General features: G+C 58.8%; 1 protein-coding gene across 1 annotated transcript in view; it reads right to left on the reverse strand.

Moving 5' to 3' along the window:
* The window catches only part of ATP2B3 (ATPase plasma membrane Ca2+ transporting 3), a 41,022-nt gene extending 25,455 nt beyond the window's left edge, over positions 1 to 15,567 (reverse strand). Inside the window, 12 exon segments of the mRNA XM_070365498.1 lie at positions 2,324 to 2,421; positions 2,424 to 2,557; positions 4,845 to 5,086; positions 5,411 to 5,653; positions 6,138 to 6,352; positions 6,642 to 6,806; positions 7,913 to 7,954; positions 10,674 to 10,799; positions 10,923 to 11,048; positions 11,254 to 11,511; positions 11,748 to 11,945; positions 15,360 to 15,567. Coding sequence (XP_070221599.1) covers positions 2,324 to 2,421; positions 2,424 to 2,557; positions 4,845 to 5,086; positions 5,411 to 5,653; positions 6,138 to 6,352; positions 6,642 to 6,806; positions 7,913 to 7,954; positions 10,674 to 10,799; positions 10,923 to 11,048; positions 11,254 to 11,511; positions 11,748 to 11,945; positions 15,360 to 15,567 — 2,055 coding nt within the window.
* Between the last annotated feature and the right edge of the window lie 10,900 nt (positions 15,568 to 26,467).

Below are 26,467 nucleotides of genomic sequence, written 5' to 3' on the forward strand. Positions count from 1 at the left end.
CTGGCTCCCTGTCTGGTCTGAAAGACCCTTGGCCTCCCAGGCAGGTAGCAGGAAGCTCCCCTCCGTCTGTAGGTGCCCTCTCCCTCATCGGGTGACTGTCCTTCCTCACCTGCCTCCCTGCTGTCCCAATGGACACAGCCCTGGTCCACTGATGCCTGGTGGCTTCATGTTTGCATGAGCCCCCGCACCCCTCTGGCATAAATACAGCATGCCTACAGGGGCCAAGTGATCCCCCAGGGGCAGAGACATGCCACTGCCAGGCCACCTTTGGGTTGCAGCTGTCCCAGGCCCACAGACATCCTGGCAAGTCTAACAGTGCCATCGGTCTTCCTGCCTGCCATTGGGACACAGGGTGTCCTCCTTGGCCACCGCCTGCTGGCTGGTCCCCATGGTCGGGGGGGGGGAGGGCGTCCTGCCTGGCTTCCCCGTCCTGGCTGTGTTGCTGCCACCTGCTGCCCAGCCTCTCATGTAGCCATTCTCCAGCCAGAGATGAGCCATCTTGCCCCCAGGGCCCCTTTACCAAGGCAATTTCTGGTTCTTAAACAAGCACCCCATTACTTTGCCTCGAAGGCGCTCTCCCCCTCTGATTCAGCCCACTGGGGCAGCCACTGAGGCTGAGCCTTCGTGGTGACCTTCTTGGAAATTTTATCCAGGTTTTTTCTAAGATGAAGACTTATTATTTTTTTTTTAATGTATCTCTGAGAAGAGCACCAACAGGGAAAGGTCTAGGCCTTGCCCCACCCACATGCTTGCCTTCTGGACTGTTCCATCTAGCCCCCACCCCAGTCCCCAGTCTCAAGCCACCTTGGACCTGCCTCTGCGGTTCTGTCTTAGGATGTATGCATACATCTCAGGCCTCCAACCTTGTATTGATGACCAGAGCTTCAGTTTGCAATGAATATTTATGGGGGAAATGAGGGGAAACTGGAAGGGCTCCTTGGCCCAGGGGGCTGAGGTGGAAGGGCCGGATGGCCTGGTTATGATGCTGTGGACATGGCCTTGGCCATGGCCCTGGGAATCTGGGAACCTCATCTTCCTCTGTCTGTGATAGCTGGGTAGAAAAGTGTAGAGCTGTTGCCGTTGACACTGGGGACAGCAGTGGTGAATGGCTCTGTTCAGAGGGGGAGGCCGTCAGTCTAGGCAAGGGCCACATGGCCTTAGGACTCAGCTTGCTGTCTGGACACAGCCCTCCTCTTTGCCTCAAAGTTTCTCCTTGGTCTGGTGAGGGGAAAGGCTTGTTCTCTGGGTCCCTTGGGGTGGCCCTACCACCCTCAATGGCACCCTCTCATCCTGCTCTCCTGGGAAGCTCCACCCACTGCCCACCTTCTCTGGGCCCACTCCAGGGCCAGTCTAGTAGGCTCTCTTCCTCCAAGATGGGGTTTCACATCTTGAAGGACATGCACCTCTCCCCATTGCTCTTCCTCTCTAGGCCCTGATTAGCTTCTACCCTGTTGGTGTGTTTCCTGTTCAAGAAAGCTCTGAGTGAAGTCATCTCCAAGCACTGGCTCCCTGTGCCATCCCACAGGACCTGCTTAGCTCAGGGTGGGGTGGGCTACCCGCCCTCTTGCTCCAGCCAACACGTTTCCCATGGTTTCACCTCCCTGCCTGGCCCTTTCCTTTGCAGGCTTCTCCCACCGTCTGCTCGGCTACCCTCATGACCCTAAGTCATGTAAAGTCACTTCCGGACAATGTCCCTCTGGCCAGGACCTTTGCTCTGAGCTTTCCACCTAACCATGTGACCTCTCCATAGGGATGTCCGGAACCCCACTCAGCCCCAATCAAAGCTTCAGCTGAGAACTGTCCTCCTCTCTCCCAGCGCTCCCCAAGTACCATGTACCCAGTTCTCTGAACCAGAGCCCAGTCAGCTGTCCCTGGCTCCTCCCTCCCCTCCTCATCATCCCCTCTGGTCCATCACTTCTGCTAGCCTTGGCAGCCATCAGGGTTCTACCTGCTGCCCTCTCTCCCCTGGGAGAGCAGAACCTGAGCCAGGCATGGATGCCAAGCCAGAGGGGACCTTCCAGAGGGCAGTACAGAGCCTCCTGAAGGGCGCCAGCACCAGAGGACAAGGGGGCTCCAGCACGCCTGGGAGGTCTGAACTGGGCCATGGCCGCCATGCCCCCGAGGCTCTGCCATCGTCCACCTTCCTCACCTGGTCCAACTCTGGCTGGCTGGCTGCCGTGTGTTCTACCTAGAAAGCCTGGCAGGGAGGGTCGTGATGGCCAGGAGGACAGGAGGAAGGCACAGTCCCCTCCTTGCATTTGTGTCTCAAGGCCGAGGCCCCATGCAGACAAGAACGGCTCCCTCAGCCATCCTGACAAGCTACCTCGGGCCGCACAGGGTCCTCGATGCCCACGACGGCTATGCAGGTGAGGTCGCCCACCACCTCGTTCTCATTGTCCCAGTCGGGCTCCTGGGTGGCGTGAAGTCCCGGTAGGCGATGCAAATGGTGCGGAGCCCATCGCAGGCCATCGGCTCGATGATCTTCTTCACCATGTCGTCCCGGTCCCGAGGGCGAAAGCTGCGGAGTTCCCCATTGCTGTTCAAGATGTTGGTGCACCTGGGGCGGATGGAGCGGGAGGAGCTGGTGTGAGGCAGGGTAAAGGGTTTCTCCGAGGGGGGTGGTGCTCTGCTGCTGCTGGGGCTTAGGAGACCCCCCACCTTGTTCTCACCAGAACCTCAGAATGTGACCTTATTTGGAAAGAGGCTTGTTGCCAAGTTAAGATGAGGTCATCCTGGATGAGTGTGGGCCTTCAATCCAATTCCTGCTGTCCTTATAAAGAGGAGTGAACACATAGAGACACAGACACAGGGACAAGGCTGTGTGATGATGGAAGCAGAGACTGGAGAGATGCAGCTACAAGCCAAAGAAGACCAAGGAGACACGCCAGGGAGCATCCTACCCTGGAGGTCTTCCAGGAAGGGTGACCCCGCCCACACCTTGACTGAGGACTTCTGGTTCTGGCACCAGGTTGATGGTACTCTGTTTCCCCGGGAGCCAGGAGCTCAGACACTTGTGCAGCACATCTTTGCACATTCAATGGGACCTGGCGGGTGTGTGTGTGTGTGTTGCGTTTGCCCTGTTGAGCTTTGGGGCAAGAAGGGGGATGTTAGCAAAAACCCAAGGCTCCAGAAAGGCTGGGACGGGGAGGGCTGACAGGATTTGGGCACAGAAAAGGAAGGAGCAAAGGAAACCTGATCCCCGGGGGCCGGCATGGCCATTGGACAAGTGGAGGCCCCAAGAAGACTGGTGAGGAAGGAAAAAATGTTGGTTGTGGAGATTCTGCTCAGGCCTTTGTCCTGAAGGCTCCAGAAGGAGGCGGGGTGGGGGGAGGGGTGAGCACTGAGGTACAATTAGGTCAAGTCTTAGAAGGCAGCTCCTCTGGAGAAGGCAGCTGAGGAGCCAGGTGGGCGGGGGAGGGTGCTTGAGGGCTGCAGAGGTCAAGGCCAAGGGAAGGTGTGAATGCTGAGGGGTAGGGGCAGGCAGGGCACTTGGCAGGGCACTGCCTCAGTCTTCCTAACAGCTCCGTTGAGATCTAATTCACACAGCACATGATTCACCCGTGCAATTCCTCCTAGTATATTCATAGTTGTGCTGCTATTACCGCTATCACCTTGAGAACATCACTAACCTCTACAAGGAACCCGGCAGAAGCAACAAAAGAGGAGCGATAAATTGGACTTCCCAATTGAAAGACATTTGTGCACCCAAGGACAAATCAAGATAGGGAACAAGAAATCTATCAAGGGAGTGAAAAGACAGCAGCCCACAGAATGGGAGGAAATGCTTTGAAATCAGATATGTGTTAAGAATCTAATATTCAGAATGTACAGAAAACTCTCACTGCTCAACAATAAAATGACAAAGAATTCAGATCCAAGATGGGTAAGGGCTGGAATAGACATTCCTCCAAAAGAGCTAAACAAATGACCAATAAGCGCATGAAAAGGCACCAATATCCCTAGTCATCAGCAAAATGCAGGTCAAAACTGCCACGCGATCCCAATGGCTCTAACAACAGCAGCAACAATAATCAGGTAATAACTCAGTGAGGATGAGAAGCTAGAACCCTTAGGCACTGATAATGGGAAGGTAAAGTGGGACAGCTGCTGAGGAAAACCGTTTGGCATTCATCAAAAGATGAAACATGGAGTTACCAGTTTTGCTCCCAGGAATATACCCAAGAGAGCTGAAAATACGTGTTTAAGCAGAAACTCTACGCAAGCCTTCAAAGTGGCACAACTCACGGTAGCGAAAAGGTGGAAACAACTCAACGGTCTGCCAACAGGACAACTGGATAAGTAGAGGGTGGTCTGTCCATGCAATGGAATGTTATTCCGTTGCAGAAAGGGATGAAGCACTGATAAGGGCTGCAATTCAGATGAACCTTGCAAACCACGCTCCGTGAAAGAAGCCAGATACAAAGTGACACATCCTGTATGATCCCTTCATATGAAATGTCTGTAATAGGTAAATTCACAAACAAAAAAGCAGATGTTGTTGGTTATTTGTTTGGTTGTTTAGTCACCAAGTCGTGTCCGACTCTTGTGACCCCATGGACTGTAGCCCACCAGGCTCCTCTGTCCATGGGATTTTCCAGGCAAGAATACTGGAGTAGATCCATTTCCTTCTCCAGGGGATCTTCCCGACCCAGGAATTGAACCCGAGTCTCCTGCAAGAACTGGGGTGATGGGGATAGGCACGGGGTTTCCTTTGGGGTTATCAACTTGTTCTGGGACTGAATGCACTTTAAAGTGATTAAAAGGGCCAGTTTCAGGCTACTGTCTATTGCAATAGGAAAACCAGAAACGCCATAGCCTTTGGCTAGCCCGTCTCATCCACTCACTTTTTCAGCAGGATCTCTGAGGCGCCCTTGCTGAAGAGGCGGAAGCCACCATCAGGCGTGCGGATGACCGTGCTCATGGACTTGCGGACCGAGTTGAAGGTGTACACTTTATAAAGCTTATCTTCGGGAATCTGCTCCCGCACCGGCTGGAAGTCGCGCTTGAGGTCCAGGACAAAGCCAAGCAGAGCACACTCCGTCTTGTTGCCCACTTGGCGTGGGAGGGCGCCTTCCTTCTCTGGAGGCTGTGAGGTGAGGAGAACCAACATGGCCCTGGGGGCCCCAAGTCCACCCACCTTACTGTCCTTGGACCCCAGGCCAGCCTTGGCCTCCAGCATGGACTAGATGGGCAGCTTTCCCTCCATTCACTGGGCTGTGAAGGGCTTCCAGAACCTACAGGCCCTGCCCAGGGTCCACAGATGAGGAGGGAGCCCAGAACCCCAGAAATGATTGTGGCCCTGCTCAAAAATGTCCTTAAGAGAACCTAGCCAGCCCCTGGCGACAGCCCACCCAGCAGCCATGCTTTGCCGCCCCTGCCTGGGCCCGCCCACCGCTGGCTCCCAGCTCACTAGTATTTTGGTGGTGTAGGCACTGTTGATGGAGATGGCATGGACCAGGATGTCGAGGATCTTGGGGGTCAGGGCACTGGGGGCTGGAACCTCTTTGTAGTGGGTGTCCCCAAGGTAGGACTGCACCACGGTCATGCGGTTGGTGGTGAGTGTGCCCGTCTTGTCAGAACAGATGGCTGTGGCATTGCCCATGGTCTCGCAGGCATCCAGGTGGCGGACCAGGTTGTTGTCCCTCATCATTTTCTGTAAAGGGCACAGATGGAGGCTTGGGTAGCTAGCTGTCCTGGGGGAGGGGATTGGCCCAGGGGGTGAGGGAGCAAGAAACACAGCTCAGATGGGCCAGGATGATGCCCCTGCCCGGTGCCCCCTCTCAGGCAGGCCCTTTGGATTCCCCACCCACCATGATCTTTGCCTTCCCCCCCTGTGTCCTAGGGGTCGTCCTTCATCTTTTCCCCCATCTCAACTCCCTGCCCCCCTGGGACCCTGCCCTCATCCGGCAGATGCTGGCTCGTGGTGCCCCCATGTCCAGGAGGCCGGGTTGGGCAAGGATGTCCAAACCCAGCTCTGCATCCCTGCTCGCCACCCTGCCCCCCATTCTGCCCCTGAGCGATCCCAAACTTTATCTGGTCCTTGCTTGTTCAGGCTGCTTAAGGGCTTTGTGCCTCGAGTCCTGGTTCTGTATCCTGGTACCATGGGATTCGTATCCATGGTGTGTTGATTTTATTACCTTGACAGAGTAAGCTAAGGAGATGGTGACAGCGAGAGGCAGGCCCTCCGGGACAGCCACAACCAGCACGGTGACACCGATGATGAAGAACTTGACGAAGTACTGCACGTAGACAGGCGTGCACTCCGCCAGCCACATCCGGCCGTCTATGACGAAGGTCTCGATCACAAAGTAGAGGACCAGGATGATAACAGTGATGGCGGACATCACCAGCCCTGCCACAGGCAGTAGAGGCAGGAAGGGAGAGCAAGACGGAAGAGATAAGGGATGCTGCAGCCTGTCCCTGGATTCTTGGAGGGTCACAGTCCATCCTCACCAGAAGAGGCGGAAGTGGGCCCTGAAGGCTGTCATGTGTCCCTGGCCGGTCCCCTGGCTGATTGGCCCATGGTCCCCATCCCTTTTCACTTGCCCACTTGTTCTCTTTGGCCCAGCCTCAAGCCCAGGAACCCAGCATCCTCCCTGCCCACCAGGTGGCCCCCCGGCTACCCCATCGACGGCCCCCACCTGCTTTCCCAATCTGCACGGCCAGTTTGGTGAGCTTTCCCTGAAGGACTGATTTCTCCTTCTTGGGCACATTGGCTTTCTTCTTCTCCCGCTCCTCCATCTCCCCGCCCTCTGCGCTCTTTAGGGGCTGCATTTCCATGGCAACAGCCCCATCCTGTTTCTTTGCTGTACAAAGGAGAAGCCCGAAGCCAAGGTTAGGACCTGCTTGCTGGGGTGACGGCTACAAGGGGGGCTTTCACAGGGCAAGCAATGGCACGCCAGCCCTCCTCTCTCATCAGCCCAGGCCCTCCTGAAGTGGGCGCTGTCCAGGGCAGGACCGAGATGCTCCTCTCGGGGCCTCGCAGGGGGAGAGAAGACAGACAGAAGCACTGCTAACTGGGGCATGCACACAGAGTGGCCGGTCCTGTGATGCCCCAAGCCTCAATACCCAAGAGCGGAGACCTGGGGTCCATGGAATGTTCCAGAACCCAGAGCTGACTCTGGCACACTGGCGTCGAAGCCATGTCCCCACTCCCCTCAGGGAGGCCCAAGAATCCCCGTGCTGTCCTCTCCTGCTCTTGGCTCAGGCCTTTGCTCCTCTCTACTAGCTGTCTGTCCACCTCCTCTCTGGAACTAGCAGTCCCGTCACAGCTCCCCTGGTGCACACTAACTTAGTGGTGCTGTGTTCCTCACCACCCCTTATGGTCCCTCCACCACCCAGAGGGGGCACCCAACGCTGCCACTCATCCTTGTCTCCACTCAACGGGCTCTCAGTGACTCTGCACGCCTCTTGCCACCTTGTGGGGTCAGCCAATCCCTGTGGCCCCATCTCCTAGCCCTTTAGCTGCAGCCTCAGTGACACTCAACATCCCACCTAGCTGGACCACTCTAGCCTCTGCCCCCAATGCAGTCTGCCACTCCCTGTCCCAGCCTGAGCCCTGGCCATTGGACTAACCTCCAGTCCCAAGCACCCGTCCAACCACCAGCAGCCTCTGAACTCTTTGTCTGCCTCATCCAAGAGGGCAGCAGGCCTCAAAGCCTCAGCAGAAAGGCCAATGAGCCGGGAACCCATTGGCCCCACAAGGTCTTGGGTGAGTCTTCTGGAGCGTCAGATCCCTCACCAGGATGCGAGCTCATGGGCCATCTTTGTGCACTCCTGGCAGGGTCTGCTGACTGGCTGCCCACCCCACTCACCTGGCCTCCAGGTCCTGCCCCTGCAGCGGAGGTGGGCGCCCCCCCCCACCCTGCCTGGCACCCTCTGCCACCCATCCTGAGTGCAGAGCGCCCATTACCTTTGGTCTGGCTACTCTCCATCGCCCCATCCTGCTGCTTGCCTACAACGGAGAGGAACGACAGACACGGAGACTTGAGAACACCACGTGGCCCTGGTAACACACACGCACATGGGACAGCGGGGCACAAGACACTGCAGCCAGTGTGTGCGGGAGGAGGGGTGGGCGGTGAACCCATGGGCCAGAACCAGCACAAAGGGTTTGCCTAGATCGGTGGTCCCCAACCTTCCTAGCCCCAGAGACCGCTTTCATGGAAGACAACGGCTCATGTCCTGCTGTGCAGCCCAGGTCCTACATGGAGCGGTATCTATCCAGGGCTCGGAGGGTTGCGGTTCCCTGGCCTAGATGGTTCCTAAGCCCAGTGGCCTAGAGATCAGCTTTCTACACAGCACAGCTGTGGAGGGAGAGGAGTTGGCCAGGTTCAGGACACCCACAGCACTGGAGGGAGCATCAGGGCTGGACCCCAGGTGGATCTGTGCGGGGATCCTTTGCTGATGTGCTTTGCCACCATAAAGCCTGAAGCTGCCTGCTAGGAATGGTGGCAGTGACTGGCTTCCCCGTGTCAATGTAAACGGTGCCAGCCGTGCCTCTGGTTTGCAAGGTTGGCAAGGACTGTCCCACTGGGAGGGCTCAGGAGAGCCAGCAGGTGAGGGGCTTCAGGCTTGGGGGTTCGGGTTCTGTACGCCAGCTCCTCTTGCTTCACCTACACCCAGGAGAGCTCTCCAGAAGCCATACACAGACAGCCCTACATCCAAAGACCACTGATCCCAGGCAGGAAGGGCTTGCGTGGCTGCTTCGTCAGCCCCCACAGAATAGCTCATGATCACTGGAGATCCTGTGTAGTCTGGGGGGGTTCCAGGCAATCAAGAGAGGCTCCTTCCCCACCCTGATGGGGGGTTGGTTGGGTGCGTTCAGAGGCGAAGGGGTGGGTGACAATCCAGCACGAGGAAGGTGTATTGCTCTGTGATGGGGGGAGCCTTCTGGAGGAGGGAGGGAGGTTTGAGATGAGCCCAGCCAGAAGATGACGGCTGGACCTGGCCTGCAGAGGGGTCAGGAGCCAAGGGAGGGGAGGAGGAGGAAAGACAAGTCAGCCCAAAGAGGACCACGAGGAGTCAGGCCAGAAGGCAAGAAACAGGCTTTGGTGGTCAGGGAGCGCTAAGCCCGCAGGCAGGATGGATCACAGTGGAGGTGGGGAGAGAGTGAGACCCCACCTTCCAATCTCCAGTGCGCAGTAGTGGATACAACGCCCCCTCCCAGAGCCTGGCCAGGTCAGCTTCCCCTCGGGGCTCCCTTCCTCTAGGAAGCCAGGTGCTAGAGATACCTTCTACCTGACATAGCAAGCGGGGGACAGGAGCCGGGGCTGTGGGGACCCAGGGAGCTGGAGGTCAAAGATAAGGGGCCTAGGACCAAGGCCTTCAGGCCTCTGACATTGAAGGGACCTAGTGGGAGGGGAGGAGCCCGGGAAGGAACGTGGAGGGGGGCGACCTGCCAAGCAGCCATCAGGATGTCACTGGAGGGTCACTGGGGACTCCAGTCCAGCCTAGGGGAGGCCCGGGGCCTGCCTACCCACCCACTGGCAGTCCTGGGGGCCCCAGGGTGCTGCCTGTGCAGAGACACTGGGCTGAGCCCTGCAGGGAGGGGAACCCACGAAGGGAACCCAGGCCCAGGCTGCCAGGACCTGGGGCCCTGGGAAGCCTCTAGGCAATAGCAGCTCACCATCTCCTCCAAGGAACACAGTGGCCCAGGAAGGGGGACATGAGGAAGTCTTTCCTTAAGTTGACCTGTCCCCGTGTTCCTGGGCTGGCAGACTGAGCCCACCTGCGCTCAAGGCCCAGTGGCCTTGATTGACTGGGGTGGAGCTGGTGACTGGTGACCCACTGCCTATGTCTGCAGGACCCTGGCTACAGGCATCTGGCACATGGTCCCTCTGTACCAGTGTGTGTCTTTGTACTTCTAGTGGGCTCAGGGGGCTTCACTCAGAGGTGGGATGCACATGGAGCAAACGCCATTCCTTACCTGCTTTGTCACAGGAGTGGCCTAAGGGGAGATCCAGGTCAGTGCAAGGTGAATTGTAAGCAGATGTTGTGAGGACTGCAGGGGTCACCTGCCATGTATGGGGCTCAGGATGGTGGCAAGGGGAGGCAGCTGGGTAGCCATGTGCCAGTTTGGATACAGAGCTGGGATCTCTGAAGACATCTGTCCTTCGACAGTGCTTTCCCTTGGGGTGAGGACCCCAGCCCCCTCTCAGCTTCCTCTGCCGTGATGGCCCTTAGGGTGCCCAGGCCCTCCTACTTGGGAGCCCTCCACCTCAGCTGTGACACCTAGCTGTCATGGTGGCCTGGGACCCTCAGCACCTCACCATGGGGGCTGAACACCGCCCCCCCCTCAAGGATGGCCCTGAAGCACTCTCCCAAGCCAGGGTGGCTGGTCTCTGCCCTCCAACTCCCTTCCTGCTCAAGCAGGGCTGTCCCCACACCCCGGTACACCTGCGCCCGCGCACATATTCCCGAAAGCCTTCAGGGCACAGCCACCCAAAGGAAATTGTCTCACACAAGACTGGGGGCCCCAACGTGCTGGCTTTGGGGAAAAGACCTCAGAAGAGGGGCCTCCAAAAGGAATTCCAGGAGAGAGGGTATGGGCTCCCACCCGCCGAGGGCTGGTTCTCGTCAGTGCCAGAGCAGGGACGGGTTGAGCGAGGGACCACCAGAAGGCAGGCTCAGAAGAGAGAGCAGGCTTCATACAACGGTTAGTGCTGCCTTACCTTTCTTATCCTTCTTCTCTTCCTCCTCTCCACCAGCTCCAAGCAAGGTAAAGATGATGCCCGTCTGGGAATTCACACCCACAGCCGTCACCACCATTCTTCCAGAACCTTCCATGACATGAGTGCCTGGCACAGCAACACAGAGGCTGAGACAGACATCTGTACCATGGGCTGGGAGGCACGCTCAGCACCTCCAGGTCTTGTCCCAGGCGTCCCAGGACCAGGAGCCCTGCTTCCCCTGGGGCTCACCTGACAGCAGCATGGGGTCCTTGTCTGTCGACTTGCGCACATGGTCCGACTCGCCCGTCAGGGAGCTCTCATCGATCTTGAGGTCGTTGCCCTGGATGAGCACGCCATCGGCAGGCAGCAGGTCTCCTAAGGTCGGCCAGGCAGCCAGAACCACAGACCGTCTGTGCGTCTGAGCAGCCTTCCTCCCCACTGCCTCCCACCACTCCCAGAGGATGTCCCCTTGGGCCTGGGTAGCCACCCATCCCCAGTCCTGTCGTCCAGCTGCCAGGGAACCAGGCCCACAGAAGCACCCAGCTGGGTGTGCTGGAGGTGCTGCCCTGGGTGCACTCACCATACTTGACCTGGGCGATGTCTCCCACCACGAGCGTGGCCACGGGCACCTGGAGGAGCTGCCCATTCCGGATGACGGTGAACTTCTGCTCCTGCTCTATGCGACTCTGCAGGCCTCGGAACTGCTTCTCTTTGCTCCAGTCGTTGAAGGCCGTGACCAGGACCACGCAGATGACAGACAGCAGGATGGCGGCCCCCTCGATCCAGCCCGCCTCGGCTTCCCCTTCGTCTTCGGCCCCAGCCGACACATTCCCACAGGCTGCGCCCGCCCAAGGACAGAAGGGAAGGACGGAGGCGACAGATGAATTCCTTCACTGGCTCCTTCCTGGTGCCGGTACCTCCTAGGACCCTCCCCTCCTCCGGCCCCTCGGTGGTGCAGCCCTCGGCCCCGCCGTGTGCCTCCACGCCCCGCCCCTCCGAGTCCGCCCCTCCCCATGCTCCGCCCCCTCAACACCCCGCCCCCGGCGCCCCTCCCCTCCACGCCCCACCCCTCACCTTCGCTCTCCTCCCCGGGCGGTGCATAGAATGAGAGGCCCAGGGACACGATGGCAGCCACCTCCAGGATGATGAGGGTCACATCCTGCAGGGCCTCCCACACCAGCTGTAGAAAGGTCTTGGGCTGCTTGGGGGGGATGAAGTTCTGCCCGTAGATCTGCCTGCGCTTCTCCAGGTCGTTGGCATTGTCAGCCAGGCCTGTGTAGTGCGGGGATGCAGAGCAGAGGCACAGACGGAGACGATGGCAAAGACCAGCCCCGCACCGCCCCCCCCGCCCCCCCCCGCCCCGGTCCCTTCTCCACATCCGCCCATCTTCCCTTCTAGACTGAAAGCTCCCAGGAAGCAGAACCGCACTGGCCCAGCGCCTGGAGCCCTTCTGCAAAGCCTGGGGGGCACATAGGGGGCGCAGGCAGCATCTCCAGCTGTCTGGATGGCACAGGTGTGCGAGCACGTGATAGCGCAGAGATCCTAGCATGAGGAAGGGCTGGACCACCCTCCCATATGTCTGGGTGGGGCCAGGAGCTCACACCCCCCTCTGCATCCTCACAAGCTGCTGTGTGTGGGGTGGCAGGGAGGGAATGCAGGGTGCAAAATCCACACCCACAAAGGGGTGGCCCCAGGCACTCATTTCAGAATCTGTGGCCTGACTTCTCATTCTTGGGACAACCCACTTCCTACCCAGGTCAGCATCAAGGCCTTTGGATCTCTGCTTTCACAGGGTGAGTCTCCTCAGGCTCATTCCTGAAGGCAGCGAAAGCTTCCACATGGGACTGGCATTCAGGCCACTGCCTCCCAAGGCCAAACATACGCTTGGCCATCTACCCCAGCGGCAGACACAGTGCCCTGGTCCCACCTCGGCTCTTGGGCTTCGGCTTCCTTCCAGGCCGTTCCACAGGACCCCTCCGCCCCAAAGCTTTCTGGCTTTTCGGCGCCCCCAAGTGCCTGGCCCCACACTGACACCTCATGGACTCCGTGGCTTGCAGTTGCCAGCCCTAAGGAGCTACAACTCCCATGGCCTCCAGTGCGGAGGGGCGGCAGTTGGGGTGGGGCAACCAGAAGGGCTGGGATCCCAGCCCGTGGGGTGCTCCTTGTTGGCTTGAAAAGCCACCCAAGACATGGTTCCAGATGACTTGAGAAGATGAACGTGCTGAGGGTGGTATAGAGGAGTCTGAAAGAAGGAGGGTGGGCATGTGCTGGGTAGGGAAAGCTGGTTTCCGGGAAGGGGATGATGGAGCCCGTCGGGGTGGAAGGGCGGACAGGAACACGCCCTCTGAGCTAGGCTGAGGCCACACACTGTCTCCCCCCAGCAGCAGCCACAGCTGCCTCTGCCCTCCTCCGCTGGCCTCACTGTGCTTGGGCCTGGCCGCGGGTCAAGTTTTTGGAGGCTGTGGTCTCCCACTAGGAGAAACTGAGAACCTCAGCTCCTAAGGGCCCGGGGACCCAGCTGAGGGCTTGTGTCCCACTCCCCTGACCTACAGAAGATATGAAAAGTGGGCTTACTACTCAGAAGGTTCTTGGACTCTGAATCTCCCAGACACCCAGGGTCTCCACTACCCCCACTCTGGGAAAGGGCACGGACTTGGAGCCACCAAGAACCACAGAGGCCCCACCCACTGTCTAGAGAGCCCCTGGGCCCCTGTCACGCCTCAAGAATCTGCATGCTGCCTGCCCAGCCCCATCTGACCAGCCGGGCACTCAGGGCCCCTTCCCCAGGAGTTTCCTCTTTCCCTCCCTTGGCCTGTCCATTGGCCTTGGTTTGCCCTTGATGCTGCCACAATGCCTCTCTCTCCCTTGCCCTAGAGCAGCCTGAGGCCTTGGCCTTCCTGTTGGCGCCGGGGTCCGGAGAAGTGCTCACGGGGGCAACCCAAGACAGCCAGCAGCAGCCCCTCCAGTTCCGAGCACACACTGGTCCTGCCCTGGTCCAAGCTGCAGGGGCAGCAGCCGGCGGTTGGCATGGACACAGATGGGCACCCTGCCCGGACCAGAGGCCAGATGCCATCAGAATTGGATTAGGACCACATCGCGCGGCTCTCCGCTCATCTGCCTCTCCTTTCCATGAGTGTCAGTGGAGGCCAGCGAGGGGAAGGGCCGCTCACCCTAGCCTGGCCTAGGCTCCCAGCTTCTGGAATTTTCTTGGATGCACTTACTGCTGGGAGGAAACCCAAAGTCCCCTCCTCCAATATAGCATGCACCTGCTTGGCCTGTTGCCTCCTCCCAACCTTGCCAGGGGGTGTGTGGGGGCCCTGAGGCTCAGCTAAGCTGCTCTCCAACCGCCCCCCCCCCCCCCACTCAAATCCTTGAGCTCAGGTCACTGTGTCTGAATGACAGTGGGAGCATCTAGGTGGGCCGGGACCCGAGCCTTCTTCTGGATGCAGAGCGGGCCGGCTGGCTCCCTCTGCCATGGCTGGGCCACCCACCTGGGCACCTGCTCTTCTCTAGGCCTGCTCCTCCACCGGGTGAGCACCAGAGCCGCTGTGGCAGAATCGGGCATGTTCCCAGGGGCCTTGACATTTTAAATATTTAACAAGGCCTGACAGGCAGAGGAAGGAGCTGCCAGCTGAAGCCCATCTGCTTCCTTTTATCTGGGAGAGGCCAGAGCCCTGGTGGCTAAATGGCCCTCTACCCTGGGCCTCCCTCCACCCAGCCCCAAGTTGGGGGTGCGGGGACAGGCTAGGAGGAGGGGAGGATAGAGATCCTCTGGCCCCGAGCCAAGCCATCTGCCCATGATTGATTGCACACCTGCACCAGGCTGGGGCCCTTGAGAGCACAAAGCAGGAGGGACGCAGGCAGGTCCTCGGTACTCCTGACCTGGCCAGGTGGGTGTGCTCTCACCCAGCCTCAGGCCCACCTCCTCTGCGGGGAGCAGGGGCGCATCTTTACCCCCTGTTGCAGCCCTGGTGTCATCTGCACACAGATGGAGCCAGGGAGCAGGAGACAAGGGTGGCAGCCAGGGCACTGGTGGACAAAGGTGTGCCAGCTGAGACAGGGCCGACAGGATCCATCTGCGCTGGCTGGGGATCATCCTGGCACCGGCCTGGGGTAGCCCTAGTAGCCCTGCCAGGGAGGTGACAGCTAGGCCAGAAATGCTCCAGCTGGTGAAATCCGGGGCCAAGGCTGGCTGCCCCCCAGGGGGTCCTGGCCTCCCAGCAGACCCATAAGGCCTCCACGCCCAGAACCTTCTGGAGGACACAGAAGGGGGACAGCACGTGGGGAACACTTGGTCAAGGGCCGCTGCCCCTGAAACCTTGCTGAGGTTTCAGTTTAGGGCCCATCCTGCCAGCATGTGCCATTCGGTGCCAGCTTCCTCCCTTACTCAGCTTGGGTACTTCATTGCTATTTCATCCAGAGAAGAGATGCGAGTGGGAACCACTGGTGATGGAGGCAGGGGGCAGCGGGGCAGATTGCCCCATGCAGAGCATCTCCCACTCTAGGGGAAAATGGTTGCCCAGGGAGGGCACAAGGGCACAATAGTGGTCATGGTTTAGTGAAGAGTGCCTCTGGGAAGCGACTGCAAGCCCTGTCTGCCCTGGGGCTATGGAGCCTCTTCAGGGAGGAGTGTGGGGAGGTAATGGCTCTGCACCGCTGGCATACCCGCCCTGCTGGCAGACTTACCCTCGGTGGGTGAGGTCTTCAGCCTCCTGCAAAGCCCGCTCACGTCCCCATAGGCCTCCTGGACTTTCTGCAGTGCCTCGGCCCCCCGGAGCTCCATGAGGGAGCGCAGCTCGGCCAGCGTGCACCCGAAGCCGCCTGCATGTGGGGCCTCCCGCTGCTGCTGGGGTTTGGGGTGGAACTCGATGGAACTGTTGGCCACGTCGCCCATCCTGCCTGTGGCACGGGGGCGGGGGTGTTCTCGCAGGTGCAGCCTCCGCCGGGGGCAGGCGGCCCCCCGAGGTCCCAGCACCGGGGTGAGGTGTAGCCAGGGGGGCCAAGTGCAGACACCTGGGGAGGAGGTGAGAAGCACAATTGAGACGAAACCAAGGTCCCCTCTCTGGAACGTTCTCTGCAAATGTGCACTCAGGTCGAGCCACGACTCACTGGGTGCAAAATTCCCCCGCCCCCCTACCACCACCCCCAGGCCAGGCCAGGCCCTCATGCCTACCAGGCCTGCCTGCCAGGTTACCCCTCAGTCCTGCCCACCACAAGCACACAAGCTGGCAGGGCTTGCCACTGGGGGCAGGAGGAAGAATGAGAGCCTCCCAGTGGGGACCTGCAGCTGCCAGCACTAGGCAACCTGGGACATGGGGGCTCTCGCTGTCCCCCAAGTTCACCTGGGCCCCCACACTGGAGCAGGCGTGACATGTTGGGATGGAACGAACAGTGGGTGGTCCTGCCCCGGCGTAGACGCTCCATCATACTCCCTCGCTTGCCTGATTTAAGACTCCTCCCTGACGGCAGTGGGCAGTGGTCTTCCGGCGGGGCCCCTGCGGCTCAAGGTTTCAGGCCCGCGGGGGTCCAGGGAACAGGGCAAGCCATGGACAGAGCCAGCTGGGCGCTAGGTCAGGGCTTAGTGCACAGGGTGTTTCTGCTGCCCTGGGGGCACCTGGGGTCCAGGGCTAGGAAGGGAGAGGGTGGGTTGGGCAGGGGAAAAGGAGGGGAGAGGGCCAGAGGGAAGGGGAAGGAGGCAGGGAGGGAGGGAGTGGAAGGGGAGAGCGGAGGAGAAAGCGGAAAACAGCCACAGGTCACGGGTGACTTCCCTGTCGCCCTGCCCCACAACACAGTGCCACCCCGTCTCCCACACCCTCCGGCCCTCCAGATGGCAAAGTGAGGAGCTGGGGTCTCCCCGAAATTAACAACAGCTGGCTAAGTCCCAGGCCATCCACCTTCCTCCTCCACGGAGCATCCTGAAACTTGCCCAAGGAACTCCGGTACCCCTGGCTGCCTCGTCCGCAGCCCTCACTGGGTCTGGTGGTGTGGGCCACAGGGGCCGCTGGGCTGTCTGGTCCTGGGTCTCGAGCTTCTCTAGCTAGTCTCTCCCCTCCTCTCATCCCAGCTGGTGGCCTGCGCGGAGTGGCAGCATCGCCAAGGCCACGCACTAAGCTCCCAGGACTGAACGAGTCTCAGCGCATGTGGCCTTGGCCTTCACACCAGCGCAGATGCCTCCTGGCAACGTCGCTCAGTTGGGCTGGATCCCTCACCTTTGGGGAAGCTCCCAGCTCACAAGGATCCTCTTGGAAGCAGCTCTTGGCTACCCACCCAGGTTTCTGATCTAGATCTGCCCATGGAAACACAATGGCCGAGAGGTGTGTGGCCTCTGATCTCAGGAGAGCCGTGGCTGCTCTCAGAGGCCGGCCAATGCCAGGAGCAGGGATGTGCCCCAGTACTCAGGGGCTGAGACCAAGGTCTCTGGGAAACAAGGTTCATTTCCTTCATTGCTCACTGGCCCAAGGGGGCTCAGAACACAGAGGGGCTCTCAGTTCCTCTAAACACTGAGGCGGTCCCTGCCTCGGAGGTGTAGTCTGAAAGGCATCTCAGCCAATGGCCATCTAAAGTGAGCCAGGTTGTCAAAGTTTGGGCACTTAAGTGTTAACACTCTAGACAGTTTCTGCATGAAGCAGCCTTCCTTGCCAGAAGACGTGGGAACAAGATGGCAGACTCGCAAATGCATGGTCCTCTCCGGCTCCCACGCATCTCCCCACTGCCTGTCCCTCCTGTTCGCCATCTGACCGATCTTTCCTGAGCACCTACTCTGTGTCCGTGCTGGCCATCCCTGCTGGCTACGGAGGGGTGGGCAGGACTGAACAGGTCCTTGCACTCTCTGGCCAGGAGGTGGGTACCTAGAGGGTCCTGCTGCTGAGACACATGGCCATAACAGCTTCAGAGTGCTGGGGTGGGGGCACAGTTTCAGCTGGGGGCTGGGATGGAGGAGTGAGCCATTCTTTCTGGAGGGAAGAGTGTTCTGAGACCAGGAAGGAGGCAGGTAACAGGACAGGGTCCCAGACAGGAAACCGGGCTTGCTGATCCCATGCCACCGAGAGTGGCAGAGGCCACCACCAAGCAGAGGGCTGCTGACTGATGACGGACAATAGGGGAGGGAGGCGGGAGATGAGGGCTGGGGCTGCAGGAGAAGGGGGAGTGGGGACCCCAGGGTGCGCCTGGAGCTCAGGGGACTTGAAGTAAGCGAGGATTCCAGGCATTAGTCTGAGGCCAGGTGGGCTCTTTCTGGGATGCTCTGTGAAGGCGCCACCCACCCAAGCAGGCACGGCAGGAATCCCCCTCCTATTTGTCACTTGGCCAGGTGAAGGGGCAGAGACACAGGGACATCTGGGTCTCCTGCTTCTGACTGCAGGCTCTTTATGGAAGCGCCAGAGGCCGAAATGGCAGCTTCTGACTGTCAGTCACACTCCTGAGTCCTCTGCAGATGCCCCGAACTGTCACCCCACCCCCCCAGCTTCCTTCTCCACCTTTGCTTAGGTGCTGCCTGTGCTGGGATACCTGTCCGCCCTGCTTTCTCTGCCTTGAGCTCTGTGCCCCTGCCTCGACACTCCCAGTAGGGAGCACCCTGGATGAAACTGGCCAGGTTGGGCTCAGTCACCCCAGCCCCTTTGACTGTTGGTTGCTGGAGGGGAGAGGGGGGTCTTGTCCATCTATGGAGGCCCTGGCTTCGGCTTTGATCAGCCCTGGGCCCATGGACAGGGCACCGACACCCTCAGGAGTCTGATCCCAGGGCTCAGACAGGCAGCTTGATCAACCTGGGGGTACTATGAGTTCGGGAGGCTGGGGGGCATCTGGCAAATATGTGAGTCACTTGTCCCTGAGCAGAGTCCCCAGCTCCGGCCGGCACTCACCCTGGGCTGTGATGCCCTTGGCAGGCAGGCCACTGGCCTGCATTCCAAGATCTTGTGAGTTCGACCCCGGGGTCCCAAGGACAAGCTGGGTGCCTTTGTGGCCCCCCACTGAGCCACCTCCCCAGTGCTTTGTTCTAAAAGGGAAGCCAGGTGAACAATCTGTTCCTTTTATCCTTTTGGCCTCTACACTCACTCAGACAAGACTCGGTTGGAAGGCACCCAGGCCCACCCACATGAGTCAGGTGGGCTCATCCAGGCAAAGGTTGCACCCTTCTAGGGCACAGCACCCTCCCTCCTGGCCCTGACAACCAGGGCTCACCCAAGGGTGCCTTCATCCTCCTCCATTAAGCAACAGCGGTTGCCCAGATCCAGCCACACCGGGGCTCTGAGCTGCTCCTTACATTGCTGTGGCCTTACTGGCTCCAAAGTGACTCCTGGTAAGGGGAACAGGCTGAGAGTTGAGGCCTGGCCTTCTTTGAGGGCACAGAGCTCTCCTAGCCCCTCGCTGCGGTCCCTTGGCTGGATTTGCCATTGCTCCACGCTGCGGCCTGGCCTCCTGCCTGCAGCTGTGGCCCACTCCTTGGCCCTCAGCGCCTGCCAGGCAGGCCCCAGGGATCTCCCTGTCTACCACCCTATAGGTCTCCCTCCAGCTGGGTGACTGGTCACTACATGGCCTGGTTCAGGAGTTGTCAGTCTGTGCCTCCAAGCTGCACTGCCCAGAAAGCATGCCCCAGCATCAGTCCTCCTAGACCTCCCTTTTGCACATTTCTTTAAAGGCCCCCTCAGCTCCTGTCCTGTGCTGGTTGGTCAGCTCCATCCCGTAGCCCGGTCAGCACATGGTCCTGTCCCCCTCTCCCCCGATGGCCTCTGATAAACCTGAGTGGCAATTCACATGGATGGTTCTCCACACAGTCCCGCCCAAACCAACTGCCACTGAGTTTAGAATCCCACGGCCAAATCTTTATTTCACTCTGTTTGCCAGGGCGCCGACCTGAGTGGGTCTGTCCTATGCTTGGGTCATCATCTCTTTGAGACACGTGGTTATTGAGTGGGTGGGGAGCCCACTTTGTGGGCTGTGGCTGGGGACAGGGACCTAGACGAGTGAGTGAGTGGAGGCCTGGGTGGTCTGAGAGAAGCCAGGGGCCTCGAGAGGTGGGATGCAGGGATGATAAGTTGACCCTCCCACGTTGGAGAGTGTGCTCTTAAGAACGTTCCTCTTCATCAACTCCACAGGCTACCAGGTATAGGAGTCATCAGTAAGATCAATACCAAACAGCATATCCTTTGGTTTCCCTATAAGCCTGGGAGATGGCCTCCCTCCGCCTGAAAAAAAGGACAGCAGTCATCCCGAAATGGCCAAGAGCAGAAGTGATCAGGCCTATCAGGGCTGCAGGCCTGACAGAGACTTCCTGGCCTGGGCTGGCTGCCTAGAACGGTTTGTAGGCACTGAAAGGGCAGGGAACATACCATTTCTGTACACTTCCATCTCTCAAACTTTAATTGGCTTAGTTGAATTGTAAACCTCCATGGAGAGGGGACTCAGACCTTCTGGCCTTTGCTCCATCCTGGCCCAAACTGGCTGGCACTGGTGGGGTGGCAGGAGCCGACCTGCTGGGGGCTTCCTGACCTACCTCCCTTGGTTGTGTGACTTTCAACAGGCTGCTACCTGGGGGGGTGGGGGGGTCGCGTGGGGCACAGCTGGAGATTGCTCAAGTTCACTCTTGGATTTTCCGATGTCTCTTGCCCCTGGGCCCTGTGACTCATGCCCACTCAACCAGAAACCCAGGAGTCTTCTCCGCCTTGTGCTGGCCCTCCCTGGCCACCACTGACCGGCTTTGGGAGCTGTCCCAGCACCTCTGACTTAATCTGCCTGGGTCCCCCACTTTGCCTCCTGTGAACCCCCTCCCCCTGGGGCCCTGGGCAGCTAGGAGCTTTCTGAATGAGATGGGGGTGCTGCCGTTCCCAAGCCCCGGCTCCAGAGGCTTCCCTCACTGCCTCCTCACAGACACCCCAGGAGGGCAAAGAGACGCCTTCACTCCATTTTGGAGAAGGCAAAACTGAGGCTCAGACCTCTAGGCCTTGCCTTCCATGTCCCCAGAGGGAGGGTCAGACCACCCCAGGCTGCCAGGAGAGATAGCCCTTCTGATTCCCCAACGTCTTCGTGGAGGAGACAAGGGGTGGGGGACATCTGCGCCCACAGGGCTGACCGGGCATCTGTGACTGGCACTGCCACCTCCCTGGGGTGGACTGATCGTGGCTGGTGGCACCAGCTAGAAGTCCCTGGGCCCTCCTGGCAGTAAGCTGGGGCTGAGAACACCCCCGCCAGGGAGCAGAACCCCCACGGTAGAGTCCCCAGTCCCATCTGAGTCCCATCCGAGGCAGAGTCCCAGGGCACCAGATGCCACCTGACACCCACCCTGCACGTGCCCTTCTGGCTGACCCAGCTGTGTGGTGACCAGGGGGCTGAGCACACAGACTCGCCGTGGGGATTTCTTGAAATAACAGTCCCCTCCTCTCCATACGTCCAGGCACCTGGAACCTGCAGATGAGCTTGGGGCCGGGAGCCCTTGGAGACTCAGGGGAGTGGGTGTCCTCCCCTTGTCCTGCCCAGGAGATCCCCGTGATCCCAGGTAGGTGGGCCGGGGGTCCCAGCACCCCCTCCCTCTTGACTTCACCCAAGCCACCCCTGCCCAGGCCCTCGCCTTCCTGCTGGCCCCACCCCCTCCCTTCTGCCCAACGCACCTTGGCGACCACGACCACCGGGGCAGGGGAAAGGAGGGATCCAAGGACCAGGCCTGGTTTCAGCCAGGGAGGGAGGGAGGGAGGCTGGGGGGGGAAGGCGCTGAGGCAGAGAACAGCCTCATTAATATTTCAGAGGCGCCATCACTGCAGCTCCTGGGCCCTCACAGCTCCAACACTTTGCTAGTGGAGGGAGGAGGATGGGATAAAAGAAGGAACTAAAACAGAGAAAACAGATTTAAAGGGACAGCCCAGCTCCCCTCCCCCACCTCCATGCCTTCCCTCCCCCTTGTTCCTGGTACAATCTGTGCACCCGCCAAGTGGCTTTCCCAGGGAACAGATTTGGGCAAAAACAATAACAGCAGAAAAGGGTCAATACTCTCCCTAAACTCATGCGCAGCACCCGCTCCTGTCTCCGCCTACGTGGGGCTGCCCCTTTCGTGCTGTGACCAGGACACCCAGGCTGCCCCAGGGACAGACTCAAAGGACCATGTGAGGTCAACCGAATCACAGATGCATGGACTCTGGACATTGGAGGTCCCTACTGAGCACAGTCCACTCCAGAAGGATTCTAGAATCCAGAGAAACACAAGTCTGGATTCCTAGAGGTGGCAGGGACTGGGCTCTCCCTGATTCAGCTCTTGCCCTCAGGTGGGTCTCAAAACTGTAGACGTACAATTACCACAGGATCCAGCAATCCTACTAGAAGGAAATCTCCCCAACAGAAGGGAAAGCAGGGCCTTGAAGTGATATTCGTCGCCCGTGTTCACAGCAGCCTTATTCGCAATAACTATAACATTTAAAACCACCCAAGACTCCATCAATGCATGCCTGGATATACAGAACGTGGCCCAGCCCCACAATGGAGTGTGATTCAGCCTTTAAGAGACACCCGCTACAACACGGCTGAACCGACAAGGCGTGATGGTCAGTGAGAGAAGCCAGACACAAGGACAGACCTCGTATGACTCCACTGGTATGAGGTGCCTAGAATCGTCAGACCCTAGACTGAGAGGAAGATGGGGAGGGGGCATAGGCTGGGGGAGGGGGAGTTAGAGTCTAATGGGGCAGATTTTCCACTGGGGAAGATGGACCGTTCTGGGGATGGTTGCACACCCACGTGAATGTACTTAATGCCGCCAACCTGGACACTTAAAAATGGTCAAGATGCTATATTGGAAGTTCTGTGTGCTTTCCCACAATTAAGAAACCTAAGAGGCCATGTGGCCCCTTTGCTCTGTATCCAGATTAGTTTCCTGTGGTGCCCCAGGTCATACAGTCATCACAGAATTTCCACTGCCTTGACCGGCAGATCAGCTGACCACTTGGCCCATGTGAATGTTAACTTCCTGGAGCAGCACCTGCCTGCATAGAGACCTAAGCAGACCTTCCCGCACCCGAACTCTGCGGCCTTGGGGGCTTTCAGCACCACCCACAGCCTGCCTCAGCTGTGTGGCTGCCTCAATACATGGCAGAGAAACAGATGAGCTGAGAGGCCAGACTTGCTGGCAGCCACTGCTACCACTCTTGTCCCCTTCTGGAAAGCCGTGTGGCCCCCAGGGCCTCCGTGGGTGCCCCCTCTCTCTTTGCTGCGCATGTGCACTTCCTCAGAGGTGCTGACACCACCCTGTTCTCCAAAGGAACCAGAAGGTGGTGTGGCCAGAGCAGACAATCCAGCCTTAGGAGCTGCTCACGAATCCCCAAGAGCTCGTGGCAGAGACTTGCTAGACTTTCCCTGATTTCTATTCCCATCTTCCCACGTCGTATTTTAATCTTTAGCTAGGAGTCTAGTCATCCAGCTAACAACTATCCTCCCCCAACTCCAGTGTGGCTACGGAGGACCATGTGACTAGATCCTGGCCAATGCGAGCAAAAGGGACATGGAACTGCATTACTCTCAGGCAGCACTAAGGGTTCTCAGCACATGGGACAGAGCCAACTTCAGGGTTGTGTCCTTAAAGAGAAGGATGTGTTCTCCCCTGCCCCTCTCCTTCCTGCCGGCTGGAATGCTGATGTGAAGACTGGAGCAGAGGCAGTTTTCTTGCTCCATCTGGCATGTGGAATCCATATGTCACGGATGGCAATGCCATGCAAAGAAGCCAGTTCCCTGATGGCCAAGTAGCCCAAGGTTGCCTCCCTAGACTTTTACGCACAGAAGAAATCCTCTCTCCCTTTCGCTTTTATGTTCATTAAGCTAGGTCTCTGTTACAGAGCTTAAGTCTCTCTCCTGGGTAATTCAGGTATATAGGGAGGAACTCAGCCAGCAGGTAAGATGCCTGCCTTACCTCCCTGACCAAAGTCAGCTCTGGTTCTCGGAGAGCCAGGAGGCCTCCCTGAAGTTTCCATGACCTGCTAATCTGTGACATTTCCATGGGTTCCCTGGAACATGGGGTGGTTCTGAACTGGGCTCCCTCTCATCTGTGTCATTTGATATTGTCCTAGAAGTTCTAGGCAAAGGAGAAGACAGAACCAGCAGAGTACTGGAGAGAGAGACACAGACAAGCCATCGGGTCACAGGCAATACCGAGCACCTTTCTGTGTCATGGTGGAATTCCACATTCCCTCTGTGCCCCAAGCCTCAAAGGCGGGAGGAGTCATTATCCCCAAATCAGGACTAAGCTGCTGAGGCACAGAGGTTAAAGAACTCACTCAAGATCAAAAAGCCAGGGACTTCCCCTGGTGCTCCAGTGACTGGGACTCTGCACTCTCAAGGCAGGGGGCCTGGGTTTGGTCCCCAGTTGGGGAACTGGGAGGTCACATGCCGAAACTGCAGCTCCTACATGTCTCAGTGAGGATCAAGGACCCTGCAGGCTGCAACGAAAGTCTTCTGCAGTCAATAAATCATTCTTAAAACAGAAAAGGATCACACCGCCAGCAATGAGCAGTGGCCGATGTGGACTCAAGTAGTCTGATTGCGGAGAACTCTACATTGCTCATCTGCCAAGTGATGGGCCAGAGAGGCCCAGAAAAGTGATGAACATGTGGTTCAAACCAATTCAAAGAGTTCACCAAAGTGACCAGACAGGAAATCTGTTTCCATATACCTCAGAGATTGGGGATGTTGGGGTTAGAGTGAGGCCAGGCACAAATCTCTCAACCTCTCTTGGTCTCCACTTCGGAATCAGGGAAAGGTGCCTTGTTCCTCCTGGTGCCATTGCTGTGAACTTGCTACCACCACACACTGCCCACATAGGAAGGGCTCCAGGGGCCCGTTTCCCTGGAGGGTTTTCTCAAGCCCAGCAGCCACACCTGTAGACCAGAATTCACGGGTTGGGACCAGGCTCCACCAGGGAGGGCAGACCATTCTGCTTGGCCAGGGGCTGACCCCTGGGGGGGCCTTTCACATGCTTCCCCATTTCTGGGGCCATCCTCAAGCCGACCCAGGCCCCAAATCCCTCCTGAGGACCACGAGGCCTGGGTGGGGGGCCTGGAGAGGAGCTGAGTCCCTAGGATGCTTCTGGGGGGAAGTCCACACTCCTACATGGGTGGCCTCACATTGCCGGGTACCCCTCCATCCCTGAGGGAAGTGGGAAGCCCTTTTACTTGCTGGGGCCTTGCAGCGTTATGGGGGTCATGACTCTACCCTGGAGGTGGGGGGAGCAGTCATTTGTTTCCTGCCAGGGAAGGCGACAGCAAGAGCGAGCAGGAGTGGAGAAGCCCACAGGCAGGAAGCACAGTGACACTAATTATCCAATTACGGCCGCCGTGCCAGGAGAGCGCTGCATTGCAGCAGGGAGCCCGGGCCAGCCGCCCTGCCCCCACATGCCAGGCTGCCACACTCTGCCCTCCTGCTTTACCCTGAAAGCAGGTGGTAGCCACTTAGGTCCTGGGCCTGTTCTGCAGAACAGGGCCTGGCTGGCGGGCTCAGGAATGGTGGGCTTGTGGGGGAGACCCAGAAGCACTCGGGCCTGGCCCCTGGGGCATGCCTCTGGCCCCCCAAGGAGCAGAGAACACACACGTGGGGCTTGCGGAGGCCTGACCTCCAGGCTTTCATCGCCAAGAACATGTGGATAGAATGAGGGGCTCTCAATCCTGATCCCCCCACCAAAAAAAAAAAGGGGAAAAAAAAAAAAAAAAAAAAAAATCTCTCTGGCTCTGTCCATGGTACCACAGTGCCCACCCCGCCAGCTTCCACTCCCTAGAACCAGCTCCAAGCCACCGGAAGCAGCCAAGTCCTAAGCAGGTAATTAAGGAAATTACAGAGAGCTGGAGGCCATGGGATGCTGCAGGCCCAGGGGGACTAGATAAGGAGACTGTCAGGACACACGCTTCCTCCTAGGGATGGAGGGGGGCCCCATTATGGGTCCTCGTGGGGAAGGGTCTGCTTTCTGTCTCCCCTTGGGAAGGCAGGCTTGGAAGGACTCTTCGAGTCAAGGTCAGGGGCTGGAGGACCGTCAGGGAGGAACCCCTATTTCCCCTTGGCCAACAGAAGAGTCCAGAAGGCTGGGCTGCAGATGGGGGACCAGAGATGTGTGGGCTAACTTGGGCCCCACCTAGGGGGTCTCTGAGTGATGGCAAAGCAGGTCTCTTTGGGTCCCTCATAGGACCCAGCTTGCCCGGAGGTTGGAGGTAGGTGTAATGGCCAGGAGAAAGGAGTGATGAGGATCATTACCATACAGCGACCCTGGGCACAGGCCACACCAAGTATGTAGCAAAGACTTTGGTCATGGGCACCCCACTGGGACAGGTGAATGGCAAGGATGCTAGGTGGGGCAGAGGAGACACGTTCAGACTGAATGTTGCAGTCCAGTCCAGCTGACCTTCTGTGACCCACACACGAAAGGCTAGCACACCGGAGTGTTCGGACCATGTTTCCAGGCTGACCTGCTGCCGAGCATGGACAGAGGAGGAGAGAGTGGATGGTAGTGCCACCATGGAGGACAGCTTGGAAGCTGCAGCCCAGGGAGGGGCATCTGCATGACTCCCAGACTCTGCTCCAGCATCCTTACCAACCCCAGCTGGCAGCCATGGCAGGATTTGAAGGTCACCAGGGCACCAGACGGCAGGGGCCTGGCTGCCATCTGAATCATGGACCCTGTGTGCTCCTGGGTCCTGAAAGCTATCTCTGATGGAGGACCCCACACACAAATGCAGAAGCCTCTCCAGTGAAGCCCTGCAGCCCCAGGCGGGTGCTCGGGAGGGAGTGGGGGGTCACGCAGAGCCAGGAGGGCCCCCATCACAATAATACAGGGTCTG

Source organism: Bos mutus, chromosome X, assembly GCF_027580195.1.
Source record: "Bos mutus isolate GX-2022 chromosome X, NWIPB_WYAK_1.1, whole genome shotgun sequence".
NCBI lineage: Eukaryota > Metazoa > Chordata > Mammalia > Artiodactyla > Bovidae > Bos > Bos mutus.